Source organism: Podarcis cretensis, assembly GCF_951804945.1.
Source record: "Podarcis cretensis genome assembly, chromosome: 15".
NCBI classification, from domain to species: domain Eukaryota; kingdom Metazoa; phylum Chordata; class Lepidosauria; order Squamata; family Lacertidae; genus Podarcis; species Podarcis cretensis.
Window position 1 is genome coordinate 22828733 of NC_137185.1, and position 24040 is coordinate 22852772.

The 24040-nt window shown below is 46.2% G+C and overlaps 1 protein-coding gene across 1 annotated transcript in view; it reads right to left on the reverse strand.

The window, feature by feature from the left end:
* SORL1 (sortilin related receptor 1) overlaps positions 1-24040 on the reverse strand; it is a 115585-nt gene that overhangs the window by 57152 nt on the left and 34393 nt on the right. The window contains exons 3-13 of the mRNA XM_079954896.1: positions 22577-22702; positions 20320-20481; positions 17427-17494; positions 16440-16620; positions 12068-12166; positions 9406-9575; positions 8124-8316; positions 4993-5110; positions 4543-4616; positions 1714-1802; positions 475-653 (exon numbers count right to left, since the gene is read on the reverse strand). Coding sequence (XP_079811022.1) covers positions 475-653; positions 1714-1802; positions 4543-4616; positions 4993-5110; positions 8124-8316; positions 9406-9575; positions 12068-12166; positions 16440-16620; positions 17427-17494; positions 20320-20481; positions 22577-22702 — 1459 coding nt within the window. The remainder of the gene's footprint in view (positions 1-474; positions 654-1713; positions 1803-4542; positions 4617-4992; positions 5111-8123; positions 8317-9405; positions 9576-12067; positions 12167-16439; positions 16621-17426; positions 17495-20319; positions 20482-22576; positions 22703-24040) is intronic.

Sequence of the window (24040 nt, forward strand, 5' to 3'; positions counted from 1 at the left end):
ACAACAACAACTCAAACAGTCCTTTCCTCTCACCAAGGAGCCATGGGAGTTATAATTCTATGAGGGAGAATGCATAACAGAGATGTCTCAGTGCCAAAATGCAATTTCCAGAATACAGTCATGCCTTGGAAGTCGAACGGAATCCATTCCGGAAGTCCGTTCAACTTCCAAAACGTTCGGAAGCAAAAGCGCGGCTTCTGATTGGCTGCAGGAAGCTCCTGCAGCCAATTGGAAGTCAATCAGAAGCCACGGAAGGCTCATCGGATGTTCGGGTTCCAAAGAACATTCGAAAACCGGAACAGTCACTTCCAGGTTTGCGGCATTCGTGAGCCAAAACGTCCAAGTACCAAGGCATTCGAGATCCAAGGTACAACTGTACTTCTACAGGATATTTCTACAACACTTAAAATGTGCAATACTCAGACCCCCTCTGCAGAACTTTGAGGTAAACCGAACAGCAACTCCTTCACTCACCAAGCACATCCGTGGTGTTGATCTGCAGGATGAGCCAGCTGTGCCTATTCTCCTTGTAAGAGCCAAAGATGGTGAAGATGGTGCTTTTCTCCCCAGGCTCCGTCAGGAGGCCGTAAACAAAGACCGGCTTCTCCGAAAAGGTGAACACCTTCCAGGTCTCCCCTTCGTTTGTGCTGTACCTACACAGAGAGAATGGCAGGTCAAGGCTGTTCAATGTTCACTTTTGCTCTACTCCCGTAATCAATACAAAGTAAAATCTAGACCGGTGTTTCCCAAACTTGGGCCTCCAGCTGCTTCCGGACTACAATTCCTATCATCCCTGACTTGCTAACTAGGGGTGATGGGAGTTGTAGTCCAAAAATAAGTTTGGGAAACACTGATCAGGACCTGTTGATCTCTTGAGCACATGCTCAACAGGGACAACCTGTTCCTGCCCAAAGGCTAAAAGAAGAAGCCCAGGGGTGGATCTCCATAGAGATGGCATTCCAGTCTCAGTGCCACCACTGAAAAGGCCCTGCCTCACATATATCCTTTTGAACCCCTGCCCAGGTACCCCTGTTACAATCAAAATCAGAGCTTGGACCAGCTGCTTTCAGTTTTTTAAAAAGAGGTTAAAGAGGCCCAAATATAGAACTTCTGTTTTGGTCTTCAATTTCTTCCTGAAGCACAGCATGAGAAGTGTCGGTTTCCCACTTTTAACGTATGTAGATAACATAGAAAATTTTAGGTGCTTTGTGATGCTAGGTTGCCTCCAGTGCTAGCCCTACTCAGAGCAGACCCACAGAAATCAAGGGACACAAGTCATTTGAGTCCATTGATTGCAATGGGTCTAACTCTTGAGTAGAACTAGCATTGAAGGCAGCCCGTTGTTCATAGCTACAAGAAAAGCAGCAATAGCTACAGGCATTGTGATGCAAATCTGAACAGCAATTGGGATGGCTTGTTTGTTCTTGAGAGCAATCTGCTGCAAACATTTTTTTGTACAAACTGTAGTAAAATTCCAGATTCTCTAGCTCACCACCGCCACCTCTAAAAGCTCAGTGCCGGGTGGAATGGGGGGAGAGGAATCACACCATTTCTCAATTCTTCAAGCTCTCCATTGGTAAAGCTTCAGTATAACAAATCACAACAATCCTTCCCTATGTGGCCTAAAGGAATTCAAGTGTAGAGCTAATTATCGGCTATTCTACTGCTTTCTGTTAGCTCAGATTCAGCAGCCCATTTGCCCATGGAACTTACTTGAGCTGGTTTGTCTCTGTGCCCTGTGTTACCGCCATGAGGATCCCTCCATGGTCGCCCCATGAGTAATAATGGGGTCCGGACAGGACCTGAAGAAAGAAGCAAACAGGGTGCGCATGAGTGGAAGAAGGCTGGAGGCTAGGGAGGGCGATATCAGCTTTTCAACACTGCAGTGTATCATCAGCCAAACATCATGGTTTGGTGATATACCGCAATGTAGCGTCTGCCCATTAGGTGAAATAGGAAGCCCTGAACACTTATTTTTTAGATGTCCTTTTTACAATGAGGCACGTAGAGATACCATTGACCCCCATCTGGTGAGGCTGGCTGACCTCCCAGACAAGCCTAAATTTTCTCCTCTTAGGTAAAAACCACAAGATGACCCGGATGGTCGCCAGATTCTGCACACAGATTTGTGGAACAACCACTGGAACAAATAGATCACTAGGAAAACTGCCGTAGCTGGCCTCCTGGGTGTCCCAGGGGCATGTTAGTTTAACCTTAGGTCCTTTTGTGTTCATGCGACGGTTTTAATTTTAATCTATGTTGTTATTGTATATTGTTTCAAATGTCTATTTCATTCTTGTGAAAGCAGTCTCAGTTGTGCTTCTTAAACTGGTCTTTGACCGTAATAAAAAATTATTACTATTACCGCGATATAGAAAAAACAAGATGCTTTGTCCTCTGCCCATGAGCTGAGGCAGTTTCACCCAGGCACACTGTAAGGCATTATTAGTGGATTGCTTAGTTTTTAAATTTTTAATACAAAATGCTTTGATATAGCGTAATCCTATGCACATGCCTATTTAAATTCTGTCACGCCTTACAACTGTCAGTGAATTGTTAAACACACTTTTTTGAGCTGCTTTGAGCAACTTGCCATGGAAAAGCAGCACAAAACTGAACTGTGGTGATAGTCTATTAGTCGCTCCCAAGCAATTTTTATATATGGTATATGCTATAAGGCCAGTGGCATAAAAAGTAAAATCCCCATTTGCTTTGATTAGGCTATTTATATGACTACAGTTGTACCTTGGTTGACGAACACCTCATGACTCGAACGTTTTGGTTCCCGAACGCCGCAAACCTGGAATTAAGTGTTCCAGTTTGTGAACGTTCTTTGGAACCCAAATGTCTGGCGTGGCTTCTGCAGCTTCCTGCAGACAATCGGAAGCTGTACCTTGGTTTCCAAACGTTTTGGAAGTCGAATGGACTTCCAGAGTGGATTCTGTTCAACTTCTGAGGTACCACTGTATTCAGATTTTAATTACACCTTACAATTAGTGATTTGTTAGTCAACTGTTATGCAGACTTTTCTGAAGTAATGAGTCGCTTTGCCATGGAAAAAGTAACATACAACTGAACTGAGATGACAGTGCATTTGTTGCTCCCAAATAGTTTTCTCTATGATATACATTACAAGGCCAGAGACAGAAAAAAAATCCCTGCCTGCTGCTGCTGTTGTCCTAGCAGCCTTGGTGCTGCCAAACCAAACCCACACCACTCTCAGAAAGGAAAAGGAGGTGACTCCGTTCACAGCATTTAAACACTTTGCAGATGTTAGAATGCAGCCTTAGACTAACATCCGTCTGGAGAGGCCTGCCACAAACCCCACTGCAGACCAGACCACCCAATCAGCCAAAAGCACTTGTAAAATTTGGGGCCAAGCCCTACCCTGATGGAAGTTGGCCAAAACTCTTTGGCTGATCACACAGACATACTCTCTCCACACGCACACACCCCTTAAAAAAGAGAGAGAATCTCATTGACTATGTTTTCAAAGGCTAACAGCCAAACATAACACATGACAGTAAACCAGCCAGACTTCTTTTTTCAAAAGCTGTGATTTTTGAGAAGGAAAAAAATCCACACACATACACCCCAATTCGCTACAGATGCACAGCTCTCTTGCCATTAAATTCAAAAAGAGCTGTGCTTAATTTGCAAACTGAGAGGTGCAGGGATCCAAGTCATGGGCTCTAACCAGATTATTTCCTCCTAATCTGAGAGACATGGAATAGCTGCTTGTAGTAACTCCGCAAGGAGAGAAAGGGCAGGAGGGCAGGGTACATGGTATGTGCTCAAGGAAACTCTTGTGGCTTCCTTCACATCAGCAGTGGGGTACCTTAGGCCTGGGTTCAAGTGTGACCCCCCCCCCAGACATCTCCATTTGGCCCCTTGGGACTCTCCTGAGGCCACATCTCCTCTCCCCAGAACACACCCCTCTCCCTTGCCCTGCTTTGCACCATTAGTATTCTTGCCTGGCTAGAACATGTCAGGGAATTCCATATAAAGGCTACCACTGTCTGCAGTGTTTGCTTAACAAAACTGGGAAGGGGGGAAGAGAGAGAGTCAGAGAGAGAAAGCTCCTATCCCCTGCTTGTAACAGTTTACAGAAGTGGCAACCCAACTGTGGCCTTTTTGCATAGGTAAAAAGGTAAAGGGACCCCTGACCATTAGGTCCAGTCGTGAGCGACTCTGGGGTTGTGGCGCTCATCTCACTTTACTGGCCGAGGGAGCCGGCGTACAGCTTCCGGGTCATGTGGCCAGCACGACTAAGCCGCTTCTGGCAAACCAAAGTAGTGCACGGAAACGCCGTTTATCTTCCCGCCAGAGTGGTACCTATTTATCTACTTGCACTTTGATGTGCTTTCGAACTGCTAGGTTGGCAGGAGCAGGAACTGAGCAACGGGAGCTTACCAGCTGGAAGATCTAAGGCATCTGTAAACAAGGCTTCCCAGATAAATGGACTGTTTTCTTCCGGAGTGCTTTTCCTTGCTACCCCAGGACCAGGGGAAGACTCCGCGCGGAGACTTGCAAAAGCCTTACCTCTTTCCACCGGACCCCCGCGCTGCTAGAAATGTACACGTTCATTTTGCTCGCCATGTTCTTGCCCACAGATCCTACAAAAGCAAGTGTGTGAATTGTCAGGGTCTGGCTGCTTTTTAATTCATCGTTCCCCACTGAGGTGTGACCATGGCTACTAAACAGCAAACAGTGTGTGTGTGTGAGGAGTTAGCTTGGCTGCCCCAAGCCAGCTCAGGAACAACACACAGAAACATCCTTAGTCATCTTTGGAGATTCTGGAGGTTCACCAAAGCCTGAACCTGTGCACCTTCCATAAACTGGGCAATTCAAATTAGATTTAGAGGGTTTGGGATAGAGAAACACATCAGCTTAATCATTTTTACCGGTGTTCTACCTATAACAGAGTCTTCCTGGACCTGCTGGAGTCGGGGGAAATGGACTACAGATCAATACAAACCAACAAAGCCATACCTGTTGCGATGATCAGTCCCGGAGCTGATTCTTTGGAGAGGATGGGCATTCTGCGCAGTTGGAAGTTGAGGAGCTGGCTCAGACGCTGGGCCAGGTGAAGAGAGCAGCCCTTGGAAAGCTAGCAGAGTTGAATCATACGAGTATTACTTGTTGTGCTTCCTCCCGGTGCAGGCAGCATGTGTGCCTGCCCTTGTTCCAAACAAATGCAACGCTGGAGGTCGGAAGCTTTCACCACCACCACCAGTACATATTCAAGCATGCTAAATGTGCACAGCTTCCATTTCATGTTACAAAGCCAAATCACATAATGCCGTTTGTTTCTTTTGCACAACCCTTTTGCCTACGTGGGAGGGAAATACAGAGAAAGCAAACAAGAGCCCTTAAAGGCTAGGAGTTCCTCCCCCCCCCCTTTCTGGAGGCACAGGTGTACAGTGGTACCTCGGGTTACATACGCTTCAGGTTACATATGCTTCAGGTTACAGACTCCGCTAACCCAGAAATAGTGCTTCAGGTTAAGAACTTTGCTTCAGGATGAAAACAGAAATCCTGCTCTGGCGGCCCGGCGGCAGCAGGAGGCCCCATTAGCTAAAGTGGTGCTTCAAGTTAAGAATAGTTTCAGGTTAAGTACAGACCTCCGGAACAAATTAAGTACATAACCCGAGGTACCACTGTATAGGCTAGAGGCCATTTATTTCTCACTTTGTGGGTTTCTTTTATGCATACCTCGTCTCTCCCCAAAAAACTGTTTGATGCATCGTACAAATTAAAAGATAGAAATAATCACAGCACAGAGTCAAGAACTACAGCCATGCAAGAGAAGCGGATCAAAACAGTGCTGGTAAAATCTAGCTTGCAAATTTTTTAAATATTTTTTTAAGAAGATAAACTAAAATAGAAAACAGTCATAAAGCAACAAAATGTTGGTTGAGCCCCTCTCCACACCACCCACCCCAAACCTGGAAGCTGTGTAGATTGCATAAACAGAAAGAAACATGGGAAAGGTTTTTCACATTGAGGGTCATAGATAGTGATGTGAGGTGACAATATTCTCCGGAGAATATTATTGAGAATGATTCTCCTGAGAATATTCTCCACAAACTGTAAATTCTAATGTAAGAACCAGTTTTACAACCCACACTTAAAATACCTAGTAAATAATAAGTCAAGTTTTGATATTGCCAGCATAAGTAGTGAATAATGATTTATTTATTTTATCCAGTTACATTACTGGGCATTGTGTCATTCACCATCGGCAGTTCTGAAATGCGAGCTACAGAAAACATTATTATTATTTTTTTAGTTTTAAAAATGCTATTCATTTAATTTGATGAACATTTGAATTCGCATGTATTTCAACTATATGTAATAGCCTTTATTCTATTTTGGTGTGACTTTATTCTTAGCAATTCTATACCCTTGACTTTTTTTTACAGAAAGTAGCTTTAATGCTTCATACACTTAAAGTACCAAGGCCTATACAATTATGTGTAACAGCATGTGAGAGGGCCTCTGAACAAGTTTACTCATGAATAAACATGTATATTATCTAATTATATCATTTTCAGTGCATTAAAATGAATGTTCTCTTATTTTAAATAAAAATTCTCTTAATATTCTCATTAATCGAGAATATTCTCGAGAATATTCTCCAAAAGATTATTCTCAAGAATCTAACATCATTTAGTCATAGATAATTCATCCTTTCTTCCCAGGTGTATATACACCAAGGATGGGGAAGCTGTAGCCTTCCAAATGTTGAAGGACCCTCTACGATCAGACCCAGCCAACACAGGCAATGGTCAGGGATGATGAATAGTCAAGCAACATTCAGCGATCCCTCAGTCCTGTAATAAACCTACTGGCTTGAAATATCACTTTCTGCCCCTGACAAACTGGCTTCTAGTCCACATTATGCCACGACAGGTTAAACAGGGGCAGAAGAACTAATAATTGGATTTGCAAGAACAGACAGCTGGCCAAAGCATACAAGTCTTTGCAGCGAATGGGAGAGGGGTACATTTCCCCACAATCCTCTGGTACATCAACTCACACTGCATACAAATACCAACAGGAGAAGCAGAGGTTGGCAGGGCAGTTGGGGGCAGGCTCCCGAACAGTGCCCTCTCATTTCTGCTTAGGGAGAGTGCAAGGAGCAAGGCAGTGGGGAGCTCAGCAAGCGCAGGCAGAGTGGCAGAGTCAATCTGAGCCTCCTGCCACAGTCCCACATCTCCCTAGGTCCCACTGCCTTGCCCTTGTGGTAAGTTGCTGGGAAGGACGGTGTTCAGCAGCCCCACCCACGCTGCCTCGCTGGCCATCACTGTGTGGGGAATAGCAAGGGAAGTCTAAGGAGGACTTAGGGCCCTCGTATTTACGGGACCGCCTCTCCTGGTATGCCCCGCAGAGGACCTTAAGGTCCATGAATAATCATAGTTTAGAGGTCCTGGGCCCTAAGGAAGTCAGATTATCCTCCACCAGGGCCAGGGCCTTCTCAGTGATGGCTCCGACCTCGTGGAATGCTCTGTCCCGTGAGACCAGGGCCCTTCAGGATTTAACTTCCTTCCGCAGGACCTGTAAGACAGAGCTATCCCACCTGGCTTTCAATTTGAACTTAGCCTGATCTTTTATTCCCCTTCCTTCCCTCCCCCTCCCCTTTTTATGAAGATTACCCGCTCTGGGATCCCACAGCTAATTCTCCCCTGGTCTCCTCACTGGCCCAAATAGGACTAATTTAGCCAGCTAGCCCTGGTGATCATCTAATGTTTATTGGATGGATTCTCCCCCTAAATTGATTTTTGAATTCTGAATTTATTATTCACGTTTTATACTGTATTTTATGCTGTTTTTTGTTGTAGCAATTAAGTGTTTTAAATTTGTTGTTAGCCGCCCTGAGCCTAGTTTTCTGAACCGGGAAGGGCGGGGTATAAATTAAAAAAATATATTTATTTATTATTAGAAGAAGCATTGCACTTCCCCCAGGAGCCTGGAATAGCCCATTCACAACCCAGCAGGTACATACATCACATGCATCTAGAAGCTTCAGCTGAGCCTAGCCAGGTAACAAGAACATAAACACCCAATCCAAAAGCCCTCAAAGAGGCGGTGAGACGTCTTTTGCATCGCAGCATCATTACCTCACAATTTATCTTTTCGCCGTAGCGAGTATACTCTGGCGGCTGGAGAAATTCCCAAGTCCCACCTTTGTCGAAGGTGATGACAGACCGCATGTTCTCCTCGCTGAAGGAGCTGTTGATCAAGGTGGCAATGTAGACCCCCGGCACCCCCTCCACACGGTGGAAGTCCGCAAAGGGCTCGTTCGCAAAGTACCTGCCGAAAGTGGGGAGGGGGGAATGACAACAAAAGCACTGAGCAACACACCTCCGTTAGCTGCAATTCCCCATTATGACCAGTGGTACAGTGGCAAATTCAGAACTGCAGGGCCGCTTCATGATGTGACACCCTGTCACAGCCGCACCCCCTTAGGTCCAGTCGTGGCCAACTCTGGGGTTGCAGCGCTCATCTCGCTTTATTGGCCGAGGGAGCCAGCGTACAGTTTCTGGGTCATGTGGCCAGCATGACTAAGCCGCTTCTGGAGAACCAGAGCAGCGCACGGAAACGCCGTTTACCTTCCCACCAGAGTGGTACCTATTTATCTACTTGCACTTTGACGAGCTTTCAAACTGCTAGGTTGCTAGGAGCAGGGACCGAGCAATGGGAGCTCACCCCGTCACGGGGATTCGAACCGCCGACCTTCTGATTGGCAAGCCCTAGGCCCACAGCGCCACCCGCGTCCCTTCTTCTAAGATTACACAACAGATTAAATAATAAACGTCTCATTATACAATAATAAGAATTAGGGGGGCATTGGTCGGGGACAGAGGGTGGCACTTGGGGGGGGGAACTGTCGTCGTGCCACTCCTTGGTGTGTGGAGTGCCGCAGGGTGCAATACTCTCCCCGATGCTTTTCAACATCTTCATGTGCCACCTCGTCCAGTTTGTCTGGAATTTTGGTTTGGGCTGTCATCAGTATGCTGATGACACCCAAGTCTATCTGTTGATGGACGGCCATCCTGACTCGGCCCCAGACACACTGATCAGATGTTTGAAAGCTGTGGCTGGATGATTACATGGGAGCTGGTTGAAGTTAAATCCTTTGAAGACTTCCCACTACCTGCAAGGAGGGAGCTGAAACCCTTATTAGATTTGTCCCTTGGCTGGCTGGAATAATTTTGTGCTTTGCCATCATTGTTTAAACAGGAATGTTTTGTTCTCATTTTAATGCACCTTCGCTTGGCAGTCAGCTGTGGTACGGAGATTTCTTCAGGCCATTGCTGACCTTTCCAAGCTAAGGACAAAATCCACAAAAGTAGCACAGACACATCTCTCCACTTGAGTGGAGCACATCTATCTACTTACTTGACCAAAGTGTCACTCCCCATTCCTCCAGGGCTGTAGTACAGGACGTTCTCCAAAGTCAACGAAAACCTTAGGCCTTCCGCTTCGGAGATGTAGAGGTTGGTGCTGTTGTTACTGTGACTGACACACACAAACACCTGGTCTTCAGATGTGTCCGCAATATAGTATTCCTTCAAGAAAAAGTTGGGAAGAAAAAAAGGAAATATTTTTGTTCCACTGAAGGCATGCGAATGTGAGTTGCAAGCCAGTGCAGCACTCACACTTCTGCCGCGAAATCACATGCCTTACGCAAACCATTCTCTCTCATCCTCAGTCTCCCCCATCTGTAAAATGGGGGTAATAATTATACTGCCTTCCGGAGCTCTTCTGAGGATTACAAACAAACAAAAATGTATGGGCGTGTGTTTGAATAGGAAGCCAAAGAAGATGGACAACTGAAAGCTGTACATTCAAAGATAGAAAGGAAGCTATCTTAGAAGAGACCCCCGCTGTATGCCTACCTAATTGTCTGTGCCAGAGTGGAGGTGCCTTTTCTAAGGCAACACAATGGCAACACATTAAGCATCATCTAAAAACAACAACAAATAAATGTTCTCTTCCCCTATTGTTTCTCTGACACGTACGTTTATGTGAATTTTAAATTGGTTGAAACTCACACTATAAACATCAACTATAAAAGGAAACTGACCTAAAATGTGGCATGCAGCGTGATCCTAATGCATGCCTACTACGAAGCAAGCCCCACACCGTTCAATGGGATCCATTCCCACATTAAAGGTTCATGAGAGTGAAGGAGATATACAGTCTGTATGAGAGAGACGGGGAAGGGGAGATCTCTCAGGGCAAGAGGCTGGGAGAAGAGGGGGATGCTCCCAGGTGAGAGCTGGGAGGGTAAAATATATTTGTGAGAGAGGACCTTTTATTATTCTGTCTCTTCTATATCTTTTCCTTTCCTTTCTTTTTTTATTACCGTATTGGCCCGAATATAAGCCACACCTGATTATAAGCCGCGCCTTTAAAATTCAATTGGGGGGGGAGGGAAAAAAGGCAATACCCGAACATAAGCTGCTCCTTTAAAATTCCACAGGCACTCACACCCATTCCGTTTTACCATATGTCTGTTTCAGCAGAGATATCATAAAAGCCAATTTTTGTAAGGTTGCGAATTTAAGCCACACTTTAACTTTTCAGGTCAGAATTGGGGGGGGGGGAGAGTGAGGCTTGTTGTTGTTTAGTTGTTTAGTCGTGCCCGACTCTTCGTGACCCATGGACCAGAGCATGCCAGGCACTCCTGTCTTCCACTGCCTCCCACAGTTTGGTCAGACTCATGTTTGTGGCTTCGAGAACACTGTCCAACCATCCTGTCCTCTGTCGTCCCCTTCTCCTTCTGCCCTCCATCTTTCCCAACATCAGGGTCTTTTCCAGGGAGTCTTCTCTTCTCATGAGGTGGCCAAAGTATTGCAGCCTCAGCTTCACGATCTGCCCTTCCAGTGAGCACTCAGGGCTGATTTCCTTAAGAATGGATAGATTTGATCTTCTTGCAGTCCATGGGACTCTCAAGAGTCTCCTCCAGCACCATAATTCAAAAGCACCAATTCTTCGGTGATCAGCCTTCTTTATGGTCCAGCTCTCACTTCCATACATCACTAATGGGAAAACCATGGCTTTAACTATACGCACCTTTGTTGGCAAGCTGATGTCTCTGCTTTTTAAGATGCTGTCTAGCTTTGCCATCGCCTTTCTCCCAAGGAGCAGGCGTCTTTTAATTTCGTTACTGCTGTCACCATCTGCAGTGATCATGGAGCCCAAGAAAGTAAAATCTCTCACTGCCTCTATTTCTTCCCCTTCTATTTGCCAGGAGGTGATGGGACCAGTGGCCATGATCTTCGGTTTTTTGATGTTGAGCTTCAGACCATATTTTGCGCTCTCCTCTTTCACCCTCATTAAAAGGTTCTTTAATTCCTCTTCACTTTCTGCCATCAAGGTTATATCATCTGCATATCTGAGGTTGTTGATATTTCTTCCGGCGATCTTAATTCCGGCTTGGGATTCATCCAGCCCAGCCTTTCGCATGATGAATATAAGTGAGAGTTATATTCAGGCCAATATGGTATTCTTTGGGTAAATTAGCTTGTCTTTTATTGTACTGTGGAAAGTGTTAATAAAATTTTATTTTTTAAAAAGAAAAAAAAAGGTGCATGGGAGTGCAGCCATTGTTATGAAAAGCAGCAAAGGGTTTGAAACATCTCTTCAAACCTTCTCTTTTGATTGCAGCCATCCCTTACAGTGGGGATAAGGGATATGTGGCACATGATCTGATTTCATGCTGGGGAAGAGGGATGAACCCGTAGGGAAAGAAGGCCAGGAGAAATGGAGGAAGAAGGCTGAAATGGAGGGAGGGGATAACGGAAGAAATTTGGGGCAGGGGGATCCTGCAAGCTCAGACTTGCTTCAAGAGCAATCTGTCCTTCCCTGGGGCAGGGAAGAAGATGGAGAGAAAAAAGGCGAGAATGAGAAAGGAAAGGAGTGATGCCCCCCACTTTTGAATCTGCCCACAACTGATTTAAACCCCACCCACCAGCAACATGCGGCCCCCAGCAGATTATTCCTGCGATAATGCGACCCTTGACAGCAAAAAGATTTCCCTCCCACATGTCAATACCTTAATGGGGTGCCTCGTCACAAACTGGGCTGCTTGCATCTGCTTGCGGTTAAAGGATACCCAAAGCTGAACGGATGGCTGCTGCGTCCCTAAAAGATGCTGAGAAGAAAAGGGGTTGGGGGGAAGAAATCAAAGTAGTGAGTACCTAATAAATCTTAAGTTTGTTATTGTTTACAAAAGAAGGCTTTAAAACAGTGTTTCCCAAACTTAGGTCTCCAGCCGCCTTTGGACTACAATTCCCATCATCCCTGACCACTGGTCTTGCTAACTAGGGATGATGGGAGTTGTAGTCCAAAAACAGCTGGAGACCCAAGTTTGGGAAACACTGCTTTGGGATTTAAGGCAAACTCGGACCTCCATCATCCCTAGCTAACAGGACCAGTGGTCAGGGATGATGGGAGTTGTAGTCCCAAAACACCTGGAGGGCCAAGTTTGCCTGTGCCTGATTTACGAGCTTGTACAAATAAACAAAGCCACGCAACGAAGGCACAGCTTCCCACATGGACCTGCTGCCCACTCCCAAGTTAAAGGAAAGCACATTTTGGTGACAGTTCCCAAGACGAAGATAGATTTAGCAATGGAATAAAATGGCAAGGGAAGTCATAGGGTTTCTTTCCTGAATGGTGTTACCCATTTCCAACCCTTGGAAAGTGCTACTTGCTTGCTCACCTATGGCGAACCTAAAAAAAGTCAGATGGCCAAACAAGGGAGCCATTGTAAACTGGAAGAGAGTTGGCTCTTTTGAATCTTTCTCTTTCAGGATTTCAATGTCACAAAGCAAAGGACGTATGCAATGACCTCCATCCCGATCCATGTTTCCATTCTGCTGCGGTTCAGTGTCCGGCAAAAATTACATTATTCAGCTTGCTCTCCACTGTGGCGGAATTTGACATATTTAATTACGTTGTTAAATCACATTATTAATTATGATCCTGCTGCCTTACTCCACACTGTTCATTTCAATAATAAAAAATATTATTATTATTATTATTATTATTATTATTATTATTATTATTATTATTATCCCGCCCATCTGGCTGGGTTTCCCCAGCCACTCTGGGCAGCTTCGAACAAAACACTAAAATACAATAACCTATTAAACATTAAAAGCTTCCCTAAACAGGGCTGCCTGCAGATGTCTTCCAAAAGTTTGGTAGTTATTTTTCTCTTTGACATCTGGTGGGAGGGCGTTCCACAGGGCGGGTGCCATTACCAAGAAGGCCCTCTGCCTGGTTCCCTGTAACTTGGCTTCTCACAGCGAGGGAACCGCCAGAAGGCCGTCAGCGCTGGACCTCTGTGTCCGGGCTGAACGATGGAGGTGGAGACGCTCCTTCAGGTATACTGAACTGAGGCCGTTTCAATGCAAAGGAAGGGCAATGCAAATTGAGGGTGGGTGGAAGTTTCATATGCAGACATTAGCATTTGCAGACTTGAGACAAATGAGCAAACATTCACCATGTCTGCCACCACTGGGATTCTCCAATATCCCTAGCTACAAGTAACTAATGTAGGCACATCTGGATTGAAGCACTAGCAGGGGGAAAGGAACCATGTTGGGTTGTATCTAGCCAAGTTATTTTTACAGGTATGCACACACCACAGTTTTCTGGGTTTTATTATTATTTTAATTGCCCTCTTCCCTGGGAGTCTGCCAGGAACCACTTTCCCTCTCCAAACTCACTGTGACTCAAACCCACAATGGGATGGATTACATGACGATGGTTCTGGGATTCCCACCTATGCCAACATTCACATAGTTGCTGGTTCAAGTCATTAAGTGGCGTTGCAATGTTTTAACTAGCCCATAAAGGTAAAGGGACCCCTGACCATTAGGTCTAGTCGTGCCCAACTCTGGGGTTACGGTTCTCATCTCGCTTTATTGGCCAAGGGAGCCAGAGTGGTACCTATTTATCTACTTGCACTTTGACGTGCTTTCAAACTGCTAGGTTGGCAGGAGCAGGGACCGAGCAACGGGAGCTCACCCTGTCGTGGGGATTCGAACCGCCAACCTTCTGATCAGCAAGTCCTAGGCTCTGTGGTTTAACCCACAGCGCCACCCACATCCCTAACTAGCCCATAGGGCTACACTTTTAACTGGCTGAAGAGTGGGGCGGAAGTGAGGGGGAAAGTGATTTTCATCATTTTGTACCATGGCCCATATATGAAGTTGCCCTGTGTCAATTCAAACCATCCAGCTCAGGGGTGGGGGAGCCTGTGACTCTCAATGTGATGTTGGACTCCAACTCCCATCAGCCCATGCCAGCATGGCCAATGAGGAAGGGATGATGTTAGTCGTAGTCCCAGAAGTTTACCAATCCCTACAAAGAAGAAGGCTTTCTCCCATCAGCCATCATTAGTTTTTGTTTTCAACTGGAGATGTCGAGATCAAAAGTGGGCTACACTGCCTGCAGCGTCCACACCGGAAAATTCAGGGTAGGGGGAGCGAGGGAGTGGCAAAGCTTATTTCTAGGTCGGCAAGCTGCACCCCACGTTAAGAGCTCTGAAAGAAAAATAACATGATGTCCAGCAATGAGGGGGGCAAGCTCTACCTCTGAGCTACAGCTACTCTCCCAGATGTGAGCATACAACAGGCCTTCTGGGGGCCGTGTGCAAAGGTGGGCAGGGCCAGGGGCAAAAGTGGGCGGAGCAACATACGAAAGCGTTGCCTGTATGTAGTCAGCTAGTTTCTACGCACGCTCAAATGCTCCTCTCCATCCTCTATCCAGACAATCAGGAGATATTATCAGGGCCTCGTTCTGCTTGACTAACATACTTTTCCTCGATAGTACTGCAAAAGCTCTTCTTCTCCCATGACACCCTGCCCATCTATTCCCCCTCCCATTCCCACCTACATATGCCTATTACTTACAGGCATCTAAACTTCTCCTTCCCAGAGCCTCCGTGTTTCACACTGACCTAGATCTGCCTAAAGTACTAAAATCAAATAGAAGCAGGCTGGCATTTTTTTTACCCTGTTGTTGCATCCTGCTTGCTCCTGAACCACAAACTCAGGCTCGTTCTGCTATTTCTGCTTGCTCTCCCTACAAAGAGGTCAGGGCAGTGAACATGCTCCCCCCTTTATCCTCATGACGGCCCTGTGAGGTAGGTTAGAAGCTCACCAAGCATGATTAGGGGCTGAGGCATGGACTTGAAAAACAAGCCCCAGCCCAGCTTGCTAACCATTATACAGTGGGTACCTTGGGTTAAGAACTTAATTTGTTCTGGAGGTCTGTTCTTAACCTGAAACTGTTCTTAACCTGAGGTACCACTTTAGCTAATGGGGCCTCCAGCTGCTGCCGTCGCGCCGCCACCACGCAATTTCTGTTCTCATCCTGAAGCAAAATTCTTAACCTGAGGTACTATTTCTGGGTTAGCGGAGTCTATAACCTGAAGCATCTGTAACCTGAAGCGTCTGTAACCTGAGGTACCACTGTACCCACACTGACTCTCACACAAGAGAATTGCAACTACATAATGCGCATTTTCTGGTAATAAAATATGGCAGGCACAGGAGAAAGAGAGGTTTTAACCCAAAAATTCTGGGTTCCCTGTTTAAAACAGTCATCAATGGTAATGTCTTTCTGAGTTAAATTTTGCATTTGGGCCAAGATGCTCATTCATGGGGAACTTGACGCCCTCCAGATATTGGACTCCCATCAGCCCCAGCTAGCGTGGCCAATCCTCCAGGATGATGGGAGTTGTAGTCTGACAACATCTGGAGGACCAAAGATTCCCTATCTGTGGTCTATATTGACAAACCTCTGGTTATTTTAATTTTCCCTAAACAGAAAAATATTGCAGCACATACAGGCTGCCTGCCAGACCCCCATGAAGGGATAATAAATTTGGATCACAAACAAAAGTCAAAGGAGACTCTGATGCTTTCCTTTGAGGCTCACAGCATGTTCCCCTCCTCTTCTTCTGTAGCTAACGCAGAAAGGTTTTTGGAGCATTGTTTGGGGACAGTGGTAGATGCTCAAAAATCTGGCTCTGCTTCCTTGACATCTATGCACTGTGCTGCTTTATAAATTTGGGTTGTGCTTTTCTTTTAAGCTGCTCCCTCGACAGCAGGGACAGGAAACTTGAGGGCCACATTCCTTTCTGGGCAATCCTCCGAGGGCCACTTGCCAGTAGTGGGCATGCCCAAAGGAAAAAGTGGGTGGAGCAACAACCCTTCTCTACCATTCATTCAGGGAAGAAAGAGGCATGATCTGGCTAAGCAGAAACATTTGAGGGGTGAAAGAGGAGCAGGGTTTGCATGGCCTGTGAAGATTGCCAGGGGCCAAACAGAGAGGCTTTGGGGGCCGTGTTGAGTTCCAGGCCTGAGGTTCCCCACTCCTGCTCTATAGATCGTCAACTTGATGCTCCTTACCACAGATTTTGTTGCAAACAGATACTTTTCCCTGAGCTGGAAGTCTTCAACCTCCTCGAGAAGAATCTCTTTGTTTTCTCTGGTTTGAAAGAAGTCGGTGCTGCGGAGGATTGTGGAGGCCCGAGTAGGCTCATGCCGCTCGATGTAAACTGTGTAGGGTTTGTCATATGGTTCAACACCCCTTGTCAGAAAAAGAAAAGAAAAGAAGCCATCTTTTCTATGTATACCATTATTGTTGCATTACCTTTATATCCCCACCTTTTCGTCTGTTCTAAAACTACTGCTCGTCATTTTCATTACTCCACTTAATGGGCAATAGGGGCCATCTTCTCCTAGACAGTTTGGTGCAACCTGCAGTGGCTTTTGAAAACCTCAGCTGCTCAAAATTTCATCGCTTACGTTTCTAATCTGCAAATTCCATGAAACACCAGACAGCGTGCAGCCTGACAGGTGTTTAGACCTGATCAGTAATCTGTTTGGGAGATAGACCTGTATAATAAACACTTCTAAATACAGTGGTGCCTCTGGTTATGAACGCTTCAGGTTACGAGCTTCGCTAACCCGGAAGTAGCTGCTCCTGGCTGCGAACTTTGCCCCGGGATATGAACGGAAATTGCACACTGGAGGCATGCGCACAGCGAGAGGCCCCATTAGTGAAAGCACACCTCAGGATAAGAATGGTTGCAGCTTAAGAACGGGCCTCTGGAACGAATTAAGTTCGTAACCAGAGGTACCACTGTATTGTTTCTAGCCCTTACTGATGCAGAAAATAATAAAAAACACACACGTCTTCTTCCTCCCCACCCACTGCAATGTCATCTACACCTCTTTCTGAGCAAGGGGCTTGAATCCTGGCTCCACCTTCATCCTGAAGTAGCAGAGCCCAGGATTCAAGCCCCTTGCTCAGAAAGAGGTGTAGATGACATTGCAATGGGTGGGGAGGAAGAAGAGGCTCCTGAGAAGCCAGCAAAGAATTCCACAACTTACCAGGAAAACGATTTCACGTGCTCCTGAATCATTATCCACGTCTGCCCAAAATCATCTGACTTCCAGAGCTGCAAGAAATTAGAACATGGAGAAATATGTTTGGATTCTGGTGGACCGGCCAAACACAGATGGCCGGGGAATGCATGGATCAGGGTGGGTCCCGGGTGCTGTGCATTAAGCTGTCTCAGGCTGCCAAAGGCTGGTGCTGAGAGAAAGAAATACGGGACGATGGGTTCAGGAAGGAGTTAAAAGTGCAAGAGATACGCTGCACCTTATTCTTGGCTAGGGGACTGGCGGCTACAGCTGTGTTCACCCACATGAGCACACAGTGGTTAAGAAGACACTACCCTCTCATCCATCCAATGAACCACTCTGGTTCAAATTACAATAAGCCTGCAAAGTCCTGACCACCACAAAGGAAGCCGAATACAGCCGCATCTTACGCAGGGGTTCGGTTCCAAGGGTTCTATGTGTACACAAAAATCAGGGATACCCAAATCCTTGGAGCTGCCCCGCAGGTAGCAAGTGGGGAAGGGGGAGAAAATCCCCTGTGCTCCCAGAGCTCCTTGCCCAGGTTGCAAGCCAGAGTGCTTAAAGCCCTTTTTAGGCAGAGGGCCTTCTCGGTAGTGGCACCCACCCTGTGGAATGCCCTTCCACCAGATGTCAAAGAAAACAACTACCAGACTTTTAGACGACATTTGAAGGCAGCCCTGTTTAGGGAAACTTTTAATGTTTGAGGCATTGTTGTATTTTAATATTGTGTTGGAAGCCACCCAGAGTGGCGGGGGAAACCCAGCCAGATGGGCGGGGTATAAATAAATTATTATTATTATTATTATTATTATTATTATTATTATTCCAGATAACCTGGCAGGGGGGAAAGGCCTTGCTTGAGAGGCAAAACCCTCTCAGTGTGATGGCTCTGGAAGGTTGGGGATGCTTGTGGGAACTCTGGTGGCCCCGTGAAATCTCACGAAAGCTTTGCAGAGCCAGCCTGCTCTTTTAACCCCAAGCGGATCTGGTGCAGAAAGAGCTTATGAGCAATTTCACCCTGCCAGTGAGTAGCAAGCGCCATGGCTGCTGAGATCAGGGAGAGCCAATGTCGGTGGAAAGGGAGGAACACAATGAGAGGAGAGCTCGCCGGCAAGGGAAAGGACCAGGGAGAAGTTGCAAGCGATGCTTCCTTCTGTTGCTGGGAGCTGGGAGATATTTCTCCTCCCTTTTTTCTTTTCAAGGGCGAGAAGTGTCGCTCTGGCTAACCGAGTCAAAGCGAGAAATCGTCTCCGAGCTTTTACCACCAACCCCAGGGCGCTAACCGCCTTTCAGTTATGGTGAAGGAAACATCCAAACATTGAAAGCGGGAGCGGGGAAGCAAAACCACCCAAATGTGACCACACAAGACAAACACTGCTGTTCCTGCCAAGTACCAGGGCAGCGGAGTTAGGCTGTCTGGCGTCCCTCCACCTCCCGGGCTCCTGCCCATTCCGAGAGCCAGGCGTGAGAACAATGCAGAGCAGGCCTGGAGAGGAACAAAGGCAGGCTTCTTGCTGGGAAGTGGGAATCGTTGGCCTAATTTCTTCCTTCACCAGGCTCTGAACACAGTATGGTTGAGAAGAGCAGGGTTGCAGAAGGCCTCTTTTCCATAGAACTGAGAAGCTGTCAGACCACTGGCCTATCCAGCTCATTTTGGTATACACTGACTGGCAGCAGATCTCCAGATTTTCAGGCAGGGGATACACCCCACCCCCAACAACAGGAGGTGTCAGGAGCTGAACCTGGAGCCTTCTACATGTAAAGCAGATGCTCTATCAGACATAGTGCCTGCCAGATGTTGCTGGACTCCAACTGCCACCACGCAACATGGCCGAGGATCAGGGGTGGTGGGAGATGCAGCTCAAAATATCTAGACGGCACCAAGTTAAAATCACGGAATTGCAGAGCTGGAAGGGACCTCAAGGATCATCTAGTCCAACTCCCTGCAATGCAGGATCTTTTGCTCCTTGTGGGATGCATTTTAACCTGTATTTTAAATTGGGGTTTTTTCCTATTATGTTTTTGCTGTAGCCGCCCTGAGCCTGGCTCTGGCCAGGGTGGAAGGGGTATAAATAAAACTATTATTATTATCATCATCATCATCATCATCATCATCAGAGTTTTTAGGGGTTTTTGAATGTTTTATGTAGTTTTTATGTTGTTTTATGTAGTTTTTATGTAGTTTTATGTAGCTTTAGAATTTCATTGTTCTGCATGGGACAATGACAATAAAGATATCATATATCATATATCTATTATTATTATTATTATTATTATTATTATTATTATTAGGCTCGAACCCACAATCCTAAGATTAAGAATCTCATGCTCTAAAAGAGTTGGGTTCTGAACGGGGTTAACAACCTAAAACACAAAAGACAGACAAATGATTAAGAACGTAAGACGAGCCCTGCTGGTTCAGGCCAATGCTGTGTCTAGGCCAGTATCCTGTTCTCACATTGGCCAAGCAGAAGTGGCCAAGTAGGAAGCCCACAAGCAAGACCTTAGTGCAACAGCAGCACTCACCCCACCTGCAATTCCCAATAACTAGCATTCAGAAGTCTTACTGCCTCTGACTATGGAGACAGAGCAGAGCCATCATGCCTAGTAGTCACTGATAGCTGTATCCTCTGTGAATTTGTCCAGTTTCTCTTTTAAAGCCATCCAGGTAGGTGGCCGTCATTGCATCCAGTGGGAGGGAGTTCCACAGTTTAACTATGCTCCGCGTGATCACCGAGGCACCTTCCCACGCAGAGCATCCCATTCACAGGACACACACTCCCCATGCACAGAAAGAAAAGCACGCACAGAAAGAAAATCGGGAGCCTTCGGCATGTGCATCCGTCAGTGATCTACTCGCCTGCTTATTGGGATGGGTCTTGTCAAATCCCAAGATCAGGTTTGGGAGTCGGCTGTGCAAAAGCAGATCTGCCGCTTTGAACGGAATGGAGAAGCCCTGGATGGTGTTGCAGAAGTCCGTGGTAAGCCAGAGGTACTGAGTGAAGGCATCAACGAAGATGTACTGTAAAGGGGAAAGGAGGAAGGGGTAGGACAAAAAAATCAGTGGGTCTTCAGAAATCAGCATGCAGATCTTAGCAGAATTGTTTGGATGTGAAAGTTGCATACACACACAACAAAAAACAGTATGCCACTTTTTGTTACATTTTCGCCAGTTTCTGTAGCCAGAATCCCTCACCGATACAATAAATTGTATTTTAAAACAGTGGTTCCAAATAAAAAAATAAAAAATTCATCCACTGCCCTCTTGGTTCTACAAACTCATCCCCAGTGCCCCCTACCCTATTCAAAGCATTATTCAGAACAACAGTTTGCACAACCCACTAAAGAAGATAATAGCACAATAAAATTCAAAATGTGCAATTTAGACCTTCCCTTAGTACCAGATGGTTGGGGGGACAGGGGACAGGACGGGCAGGTTATGGAGTTAAATGCTAGACTAGGCCTCCCTCCTTCAGTGGTGGAGATGACAAGTCTGGCGACTTCATTTCTGCAAGGCACCCATCAAAGCTAGTTTGTGATTCACATCTGCCACAGAAGACAACTGTACAGCCTTTGCTTTCGCTGAGAGAATTTTTTTAAAAAACGACGGAAGATTTTTGTTTTCTATTCTGCCCTCTCCCATCTCCCCACCTCAAAATAGTCAGTTTTCTTGATCAAACGCAATCTGTAATCCTCAGGAGACAAATATTTTCCCTCAGCTACACGAACTCATTTGCTGTTAGGTAAACAGCTGTTTCTAGACAGCATCTTAAAAAGTAGAGACATCACCTTGCCAACAAAGGTCCGTATAGTAAAAGCTATGGTTTCCCCAGTAGTGATGTATGGAAGTGAGAGCTGGACCATAGAGAAGGCTGATCGCCGAAGAATTGATGCTTTTGAATTATGGTGCTGGAGGAGACTCCTGAGAGTCCCATGGACTGCAAGAAGACCAAACATATACATTCTTAAGGAAATCAGCCATGAGTGCTCACTGGAAGGACAGATCGTGAAGCTGAGGCTCCAATACTTTGGCCACCTCATGAGAAGAGAAGACTCCCTGGAAAAGACCCTGATGCTGGGAAAGATGGAGGGCACAAGGAGAAGGGGACGACAGAGGACAAGATGGTTGGACAGTGTTCTCGAAGCTACCAGCATGAGTTTGACCAAGTTGCGGGAGGCAGTGGAAGACAGGAGTGCCTGGCGTGCTCTGGTCCATGGGGTCACGAAGAGTTGGACACGACTAAACGACTAAACAACAACAACAACAACAACAACAACAACAACAACAACAACAACAAACAGCTGTTTGGTTGCAGCGATTTCTACTGTTCTGCCTCAGTATGGCACACACTTAGACCTCTTGCTCTGCTGTGAAGGCACGGCAGAGACGCTACATCACTGACCAAAACGGTGAAGCGAAGACTTCGCAGAGGTCAAAACAAGGAGCTGGGGGAGAGAGGTTAGAGTTTAATTGACATTTTCTACACAAACAGAGAAGCTCATCCAAGGATGGAACTAGACATTACAAAACAAACCTCACAGCCGCTGCCAAAAATGGAAACCACAAGTACAGCATCTCCTTCCATAACATCTACTTATCATAGCAGGGCCACATGGCCTCACAGGCAGGCTTCCAGGGGCCGCATGCCTGGGGCGGGTGGGGCCAGAGACAAAAGTGGGTGGAGCAACGGATGCGTCTCTTGCCTTTACCACATTCACACCACACATTCAACACACGACAAGCATGGCTTTCTCCCAAAGGATCCTGGGAGCTGTCGATTGTTCATGGTGCTCAGAGTTGTAAGGAGACCCCTTTTCCTCTCACAGTGCTACAAGTTCCCAGAATGCCCTGGGAAGAAGGACTGTCAAACCACATTGAGCACTGCTCAGGAGATCCCCCAGTTAGGTGGGATTAACCATGTAACCAGCCCAGAAAAGAGAAAGAAGCAAAGGTCAAAGTGGGGGAAGGGAGGGAAAGAGCCAAATACTTGAATTAGATCTTTTTCAGGAAAAATGTGGAACGTAACCCAAAATATTTAGAACACCCTTATTTAAATCTAGGGTGTGTGCAGTTGAAATCCTTTGTTTACAAATTCAAACGATTTCTAATTTCTTACCCTCTTGTTGTCAGCTGGGCTGTGGTAGAATTGAGCAATCACTGCTTGGCTGCTGTTCCTCGGGCCAAAATTGAATTTCTCCGATATCTTTTTAAAGGTTTTCCCATAGTCGTAAGAAATATAAACCTGGCAAGGAAAGATGCTAATGTTACAAACCGCACACACACACACACAAAGACCGTTCCACCCCACCAAATCATGTGGTTCTTTTAAAAAAATAGATTAAAAAACCAAGGAATTTGAGAATTATTTTTCTTTACCAGGGCGAGAGGAAGGAGCTGCTATAGCATTGCACTGGGGGCTTCATGGTGCAGAGCTATGGCGGCTGCCTCCTTGTACAGTGGTACCTTGTACAGTGATACAAGAGCCAGTGTGGTGTAGTGGTTAAGAGCGGTAGTCTCGTAATCTGGGGAACTGGGTTCGAGTCTCCGCTCCTCCACATGCAGCTGCTGGGTGACCTTGGGCCAGTCACACTTCTTTGAAGTCTCTCAGCCCCACTCACCTCACAGAGTGTTTGTTGTGGGGGAGGAAGGGCAAGGAGAATGTTAGCCGCTTTGAGACTCCTTAAAGGGAGTGAAAGGCAGGGTATCAAATCCAAACTCTTCTACCTCGCAAGACGAATGCCTCGTAAGACGAAAAACTCACAAGACGAAAGAGTTTTTCGTTTTTTGAGTTGCTTCGCAAGACGGATTTCCCTATGGGCTTGCTTCGCAAGATGGAAACGTCTTGCAAGTTTGTTTCCTTTGTCTTGGAAGTTTGTTTCCTTTTTCTTGAAACCGTGCATTCAGATGGTGCAGTTGCGACTTGACTTCGAGGAGCAACTCATAGCACGCGGTGTGGTAGCCTTTTTTGAGGTTTTTGAAGACTTTGGTATTTTTGAAGCTTTTCCAAAATCCGTGCTTCGCAAGACAAAAAAAATCGCAAGGCGAAAAAACTTACAAAACGAATTAATTTCGTCTTGCGAGGTACCACTGTATTAAGAACGGTGTCAACTGAGCGTCCTCAGGCTTGCTCAGGAGACAGGACGGACTATTGCAGCTGCTCACCCTTAGCTACAACAAATGGAAGAGGAACAGGTCTGGGAGGGAGAAGGGAAGTGAGTTTGCAAATCAGAGAACAGGCATCTGCTACCATACAACTATTGCTTGTTCCTGAAGGGCCATAGCTCACTGGTAGTGAGTATCTGTTTTGCATGCAGGTTCCAGGTTCGATCCCCAGAATTTCTGGGTACGGCTGGGAATTATTCCCTGTCTGGAACCCTAGACAGCACCAAGCTAGATGGACCAGCTCAACAGACCATCTTCCTCATTGTTCTTAAGTAGTATCATTTTTGTCATATTTATACAGAACCATTAATGCATGGCAACTTACGGTACACAGAATAATGTAAGTGAACAAAAGGCAGGTCTCTGCCCTTGTGGAGCTTTCCAACAACAGAGAAGGTGACGGCACCTTTACTATTTG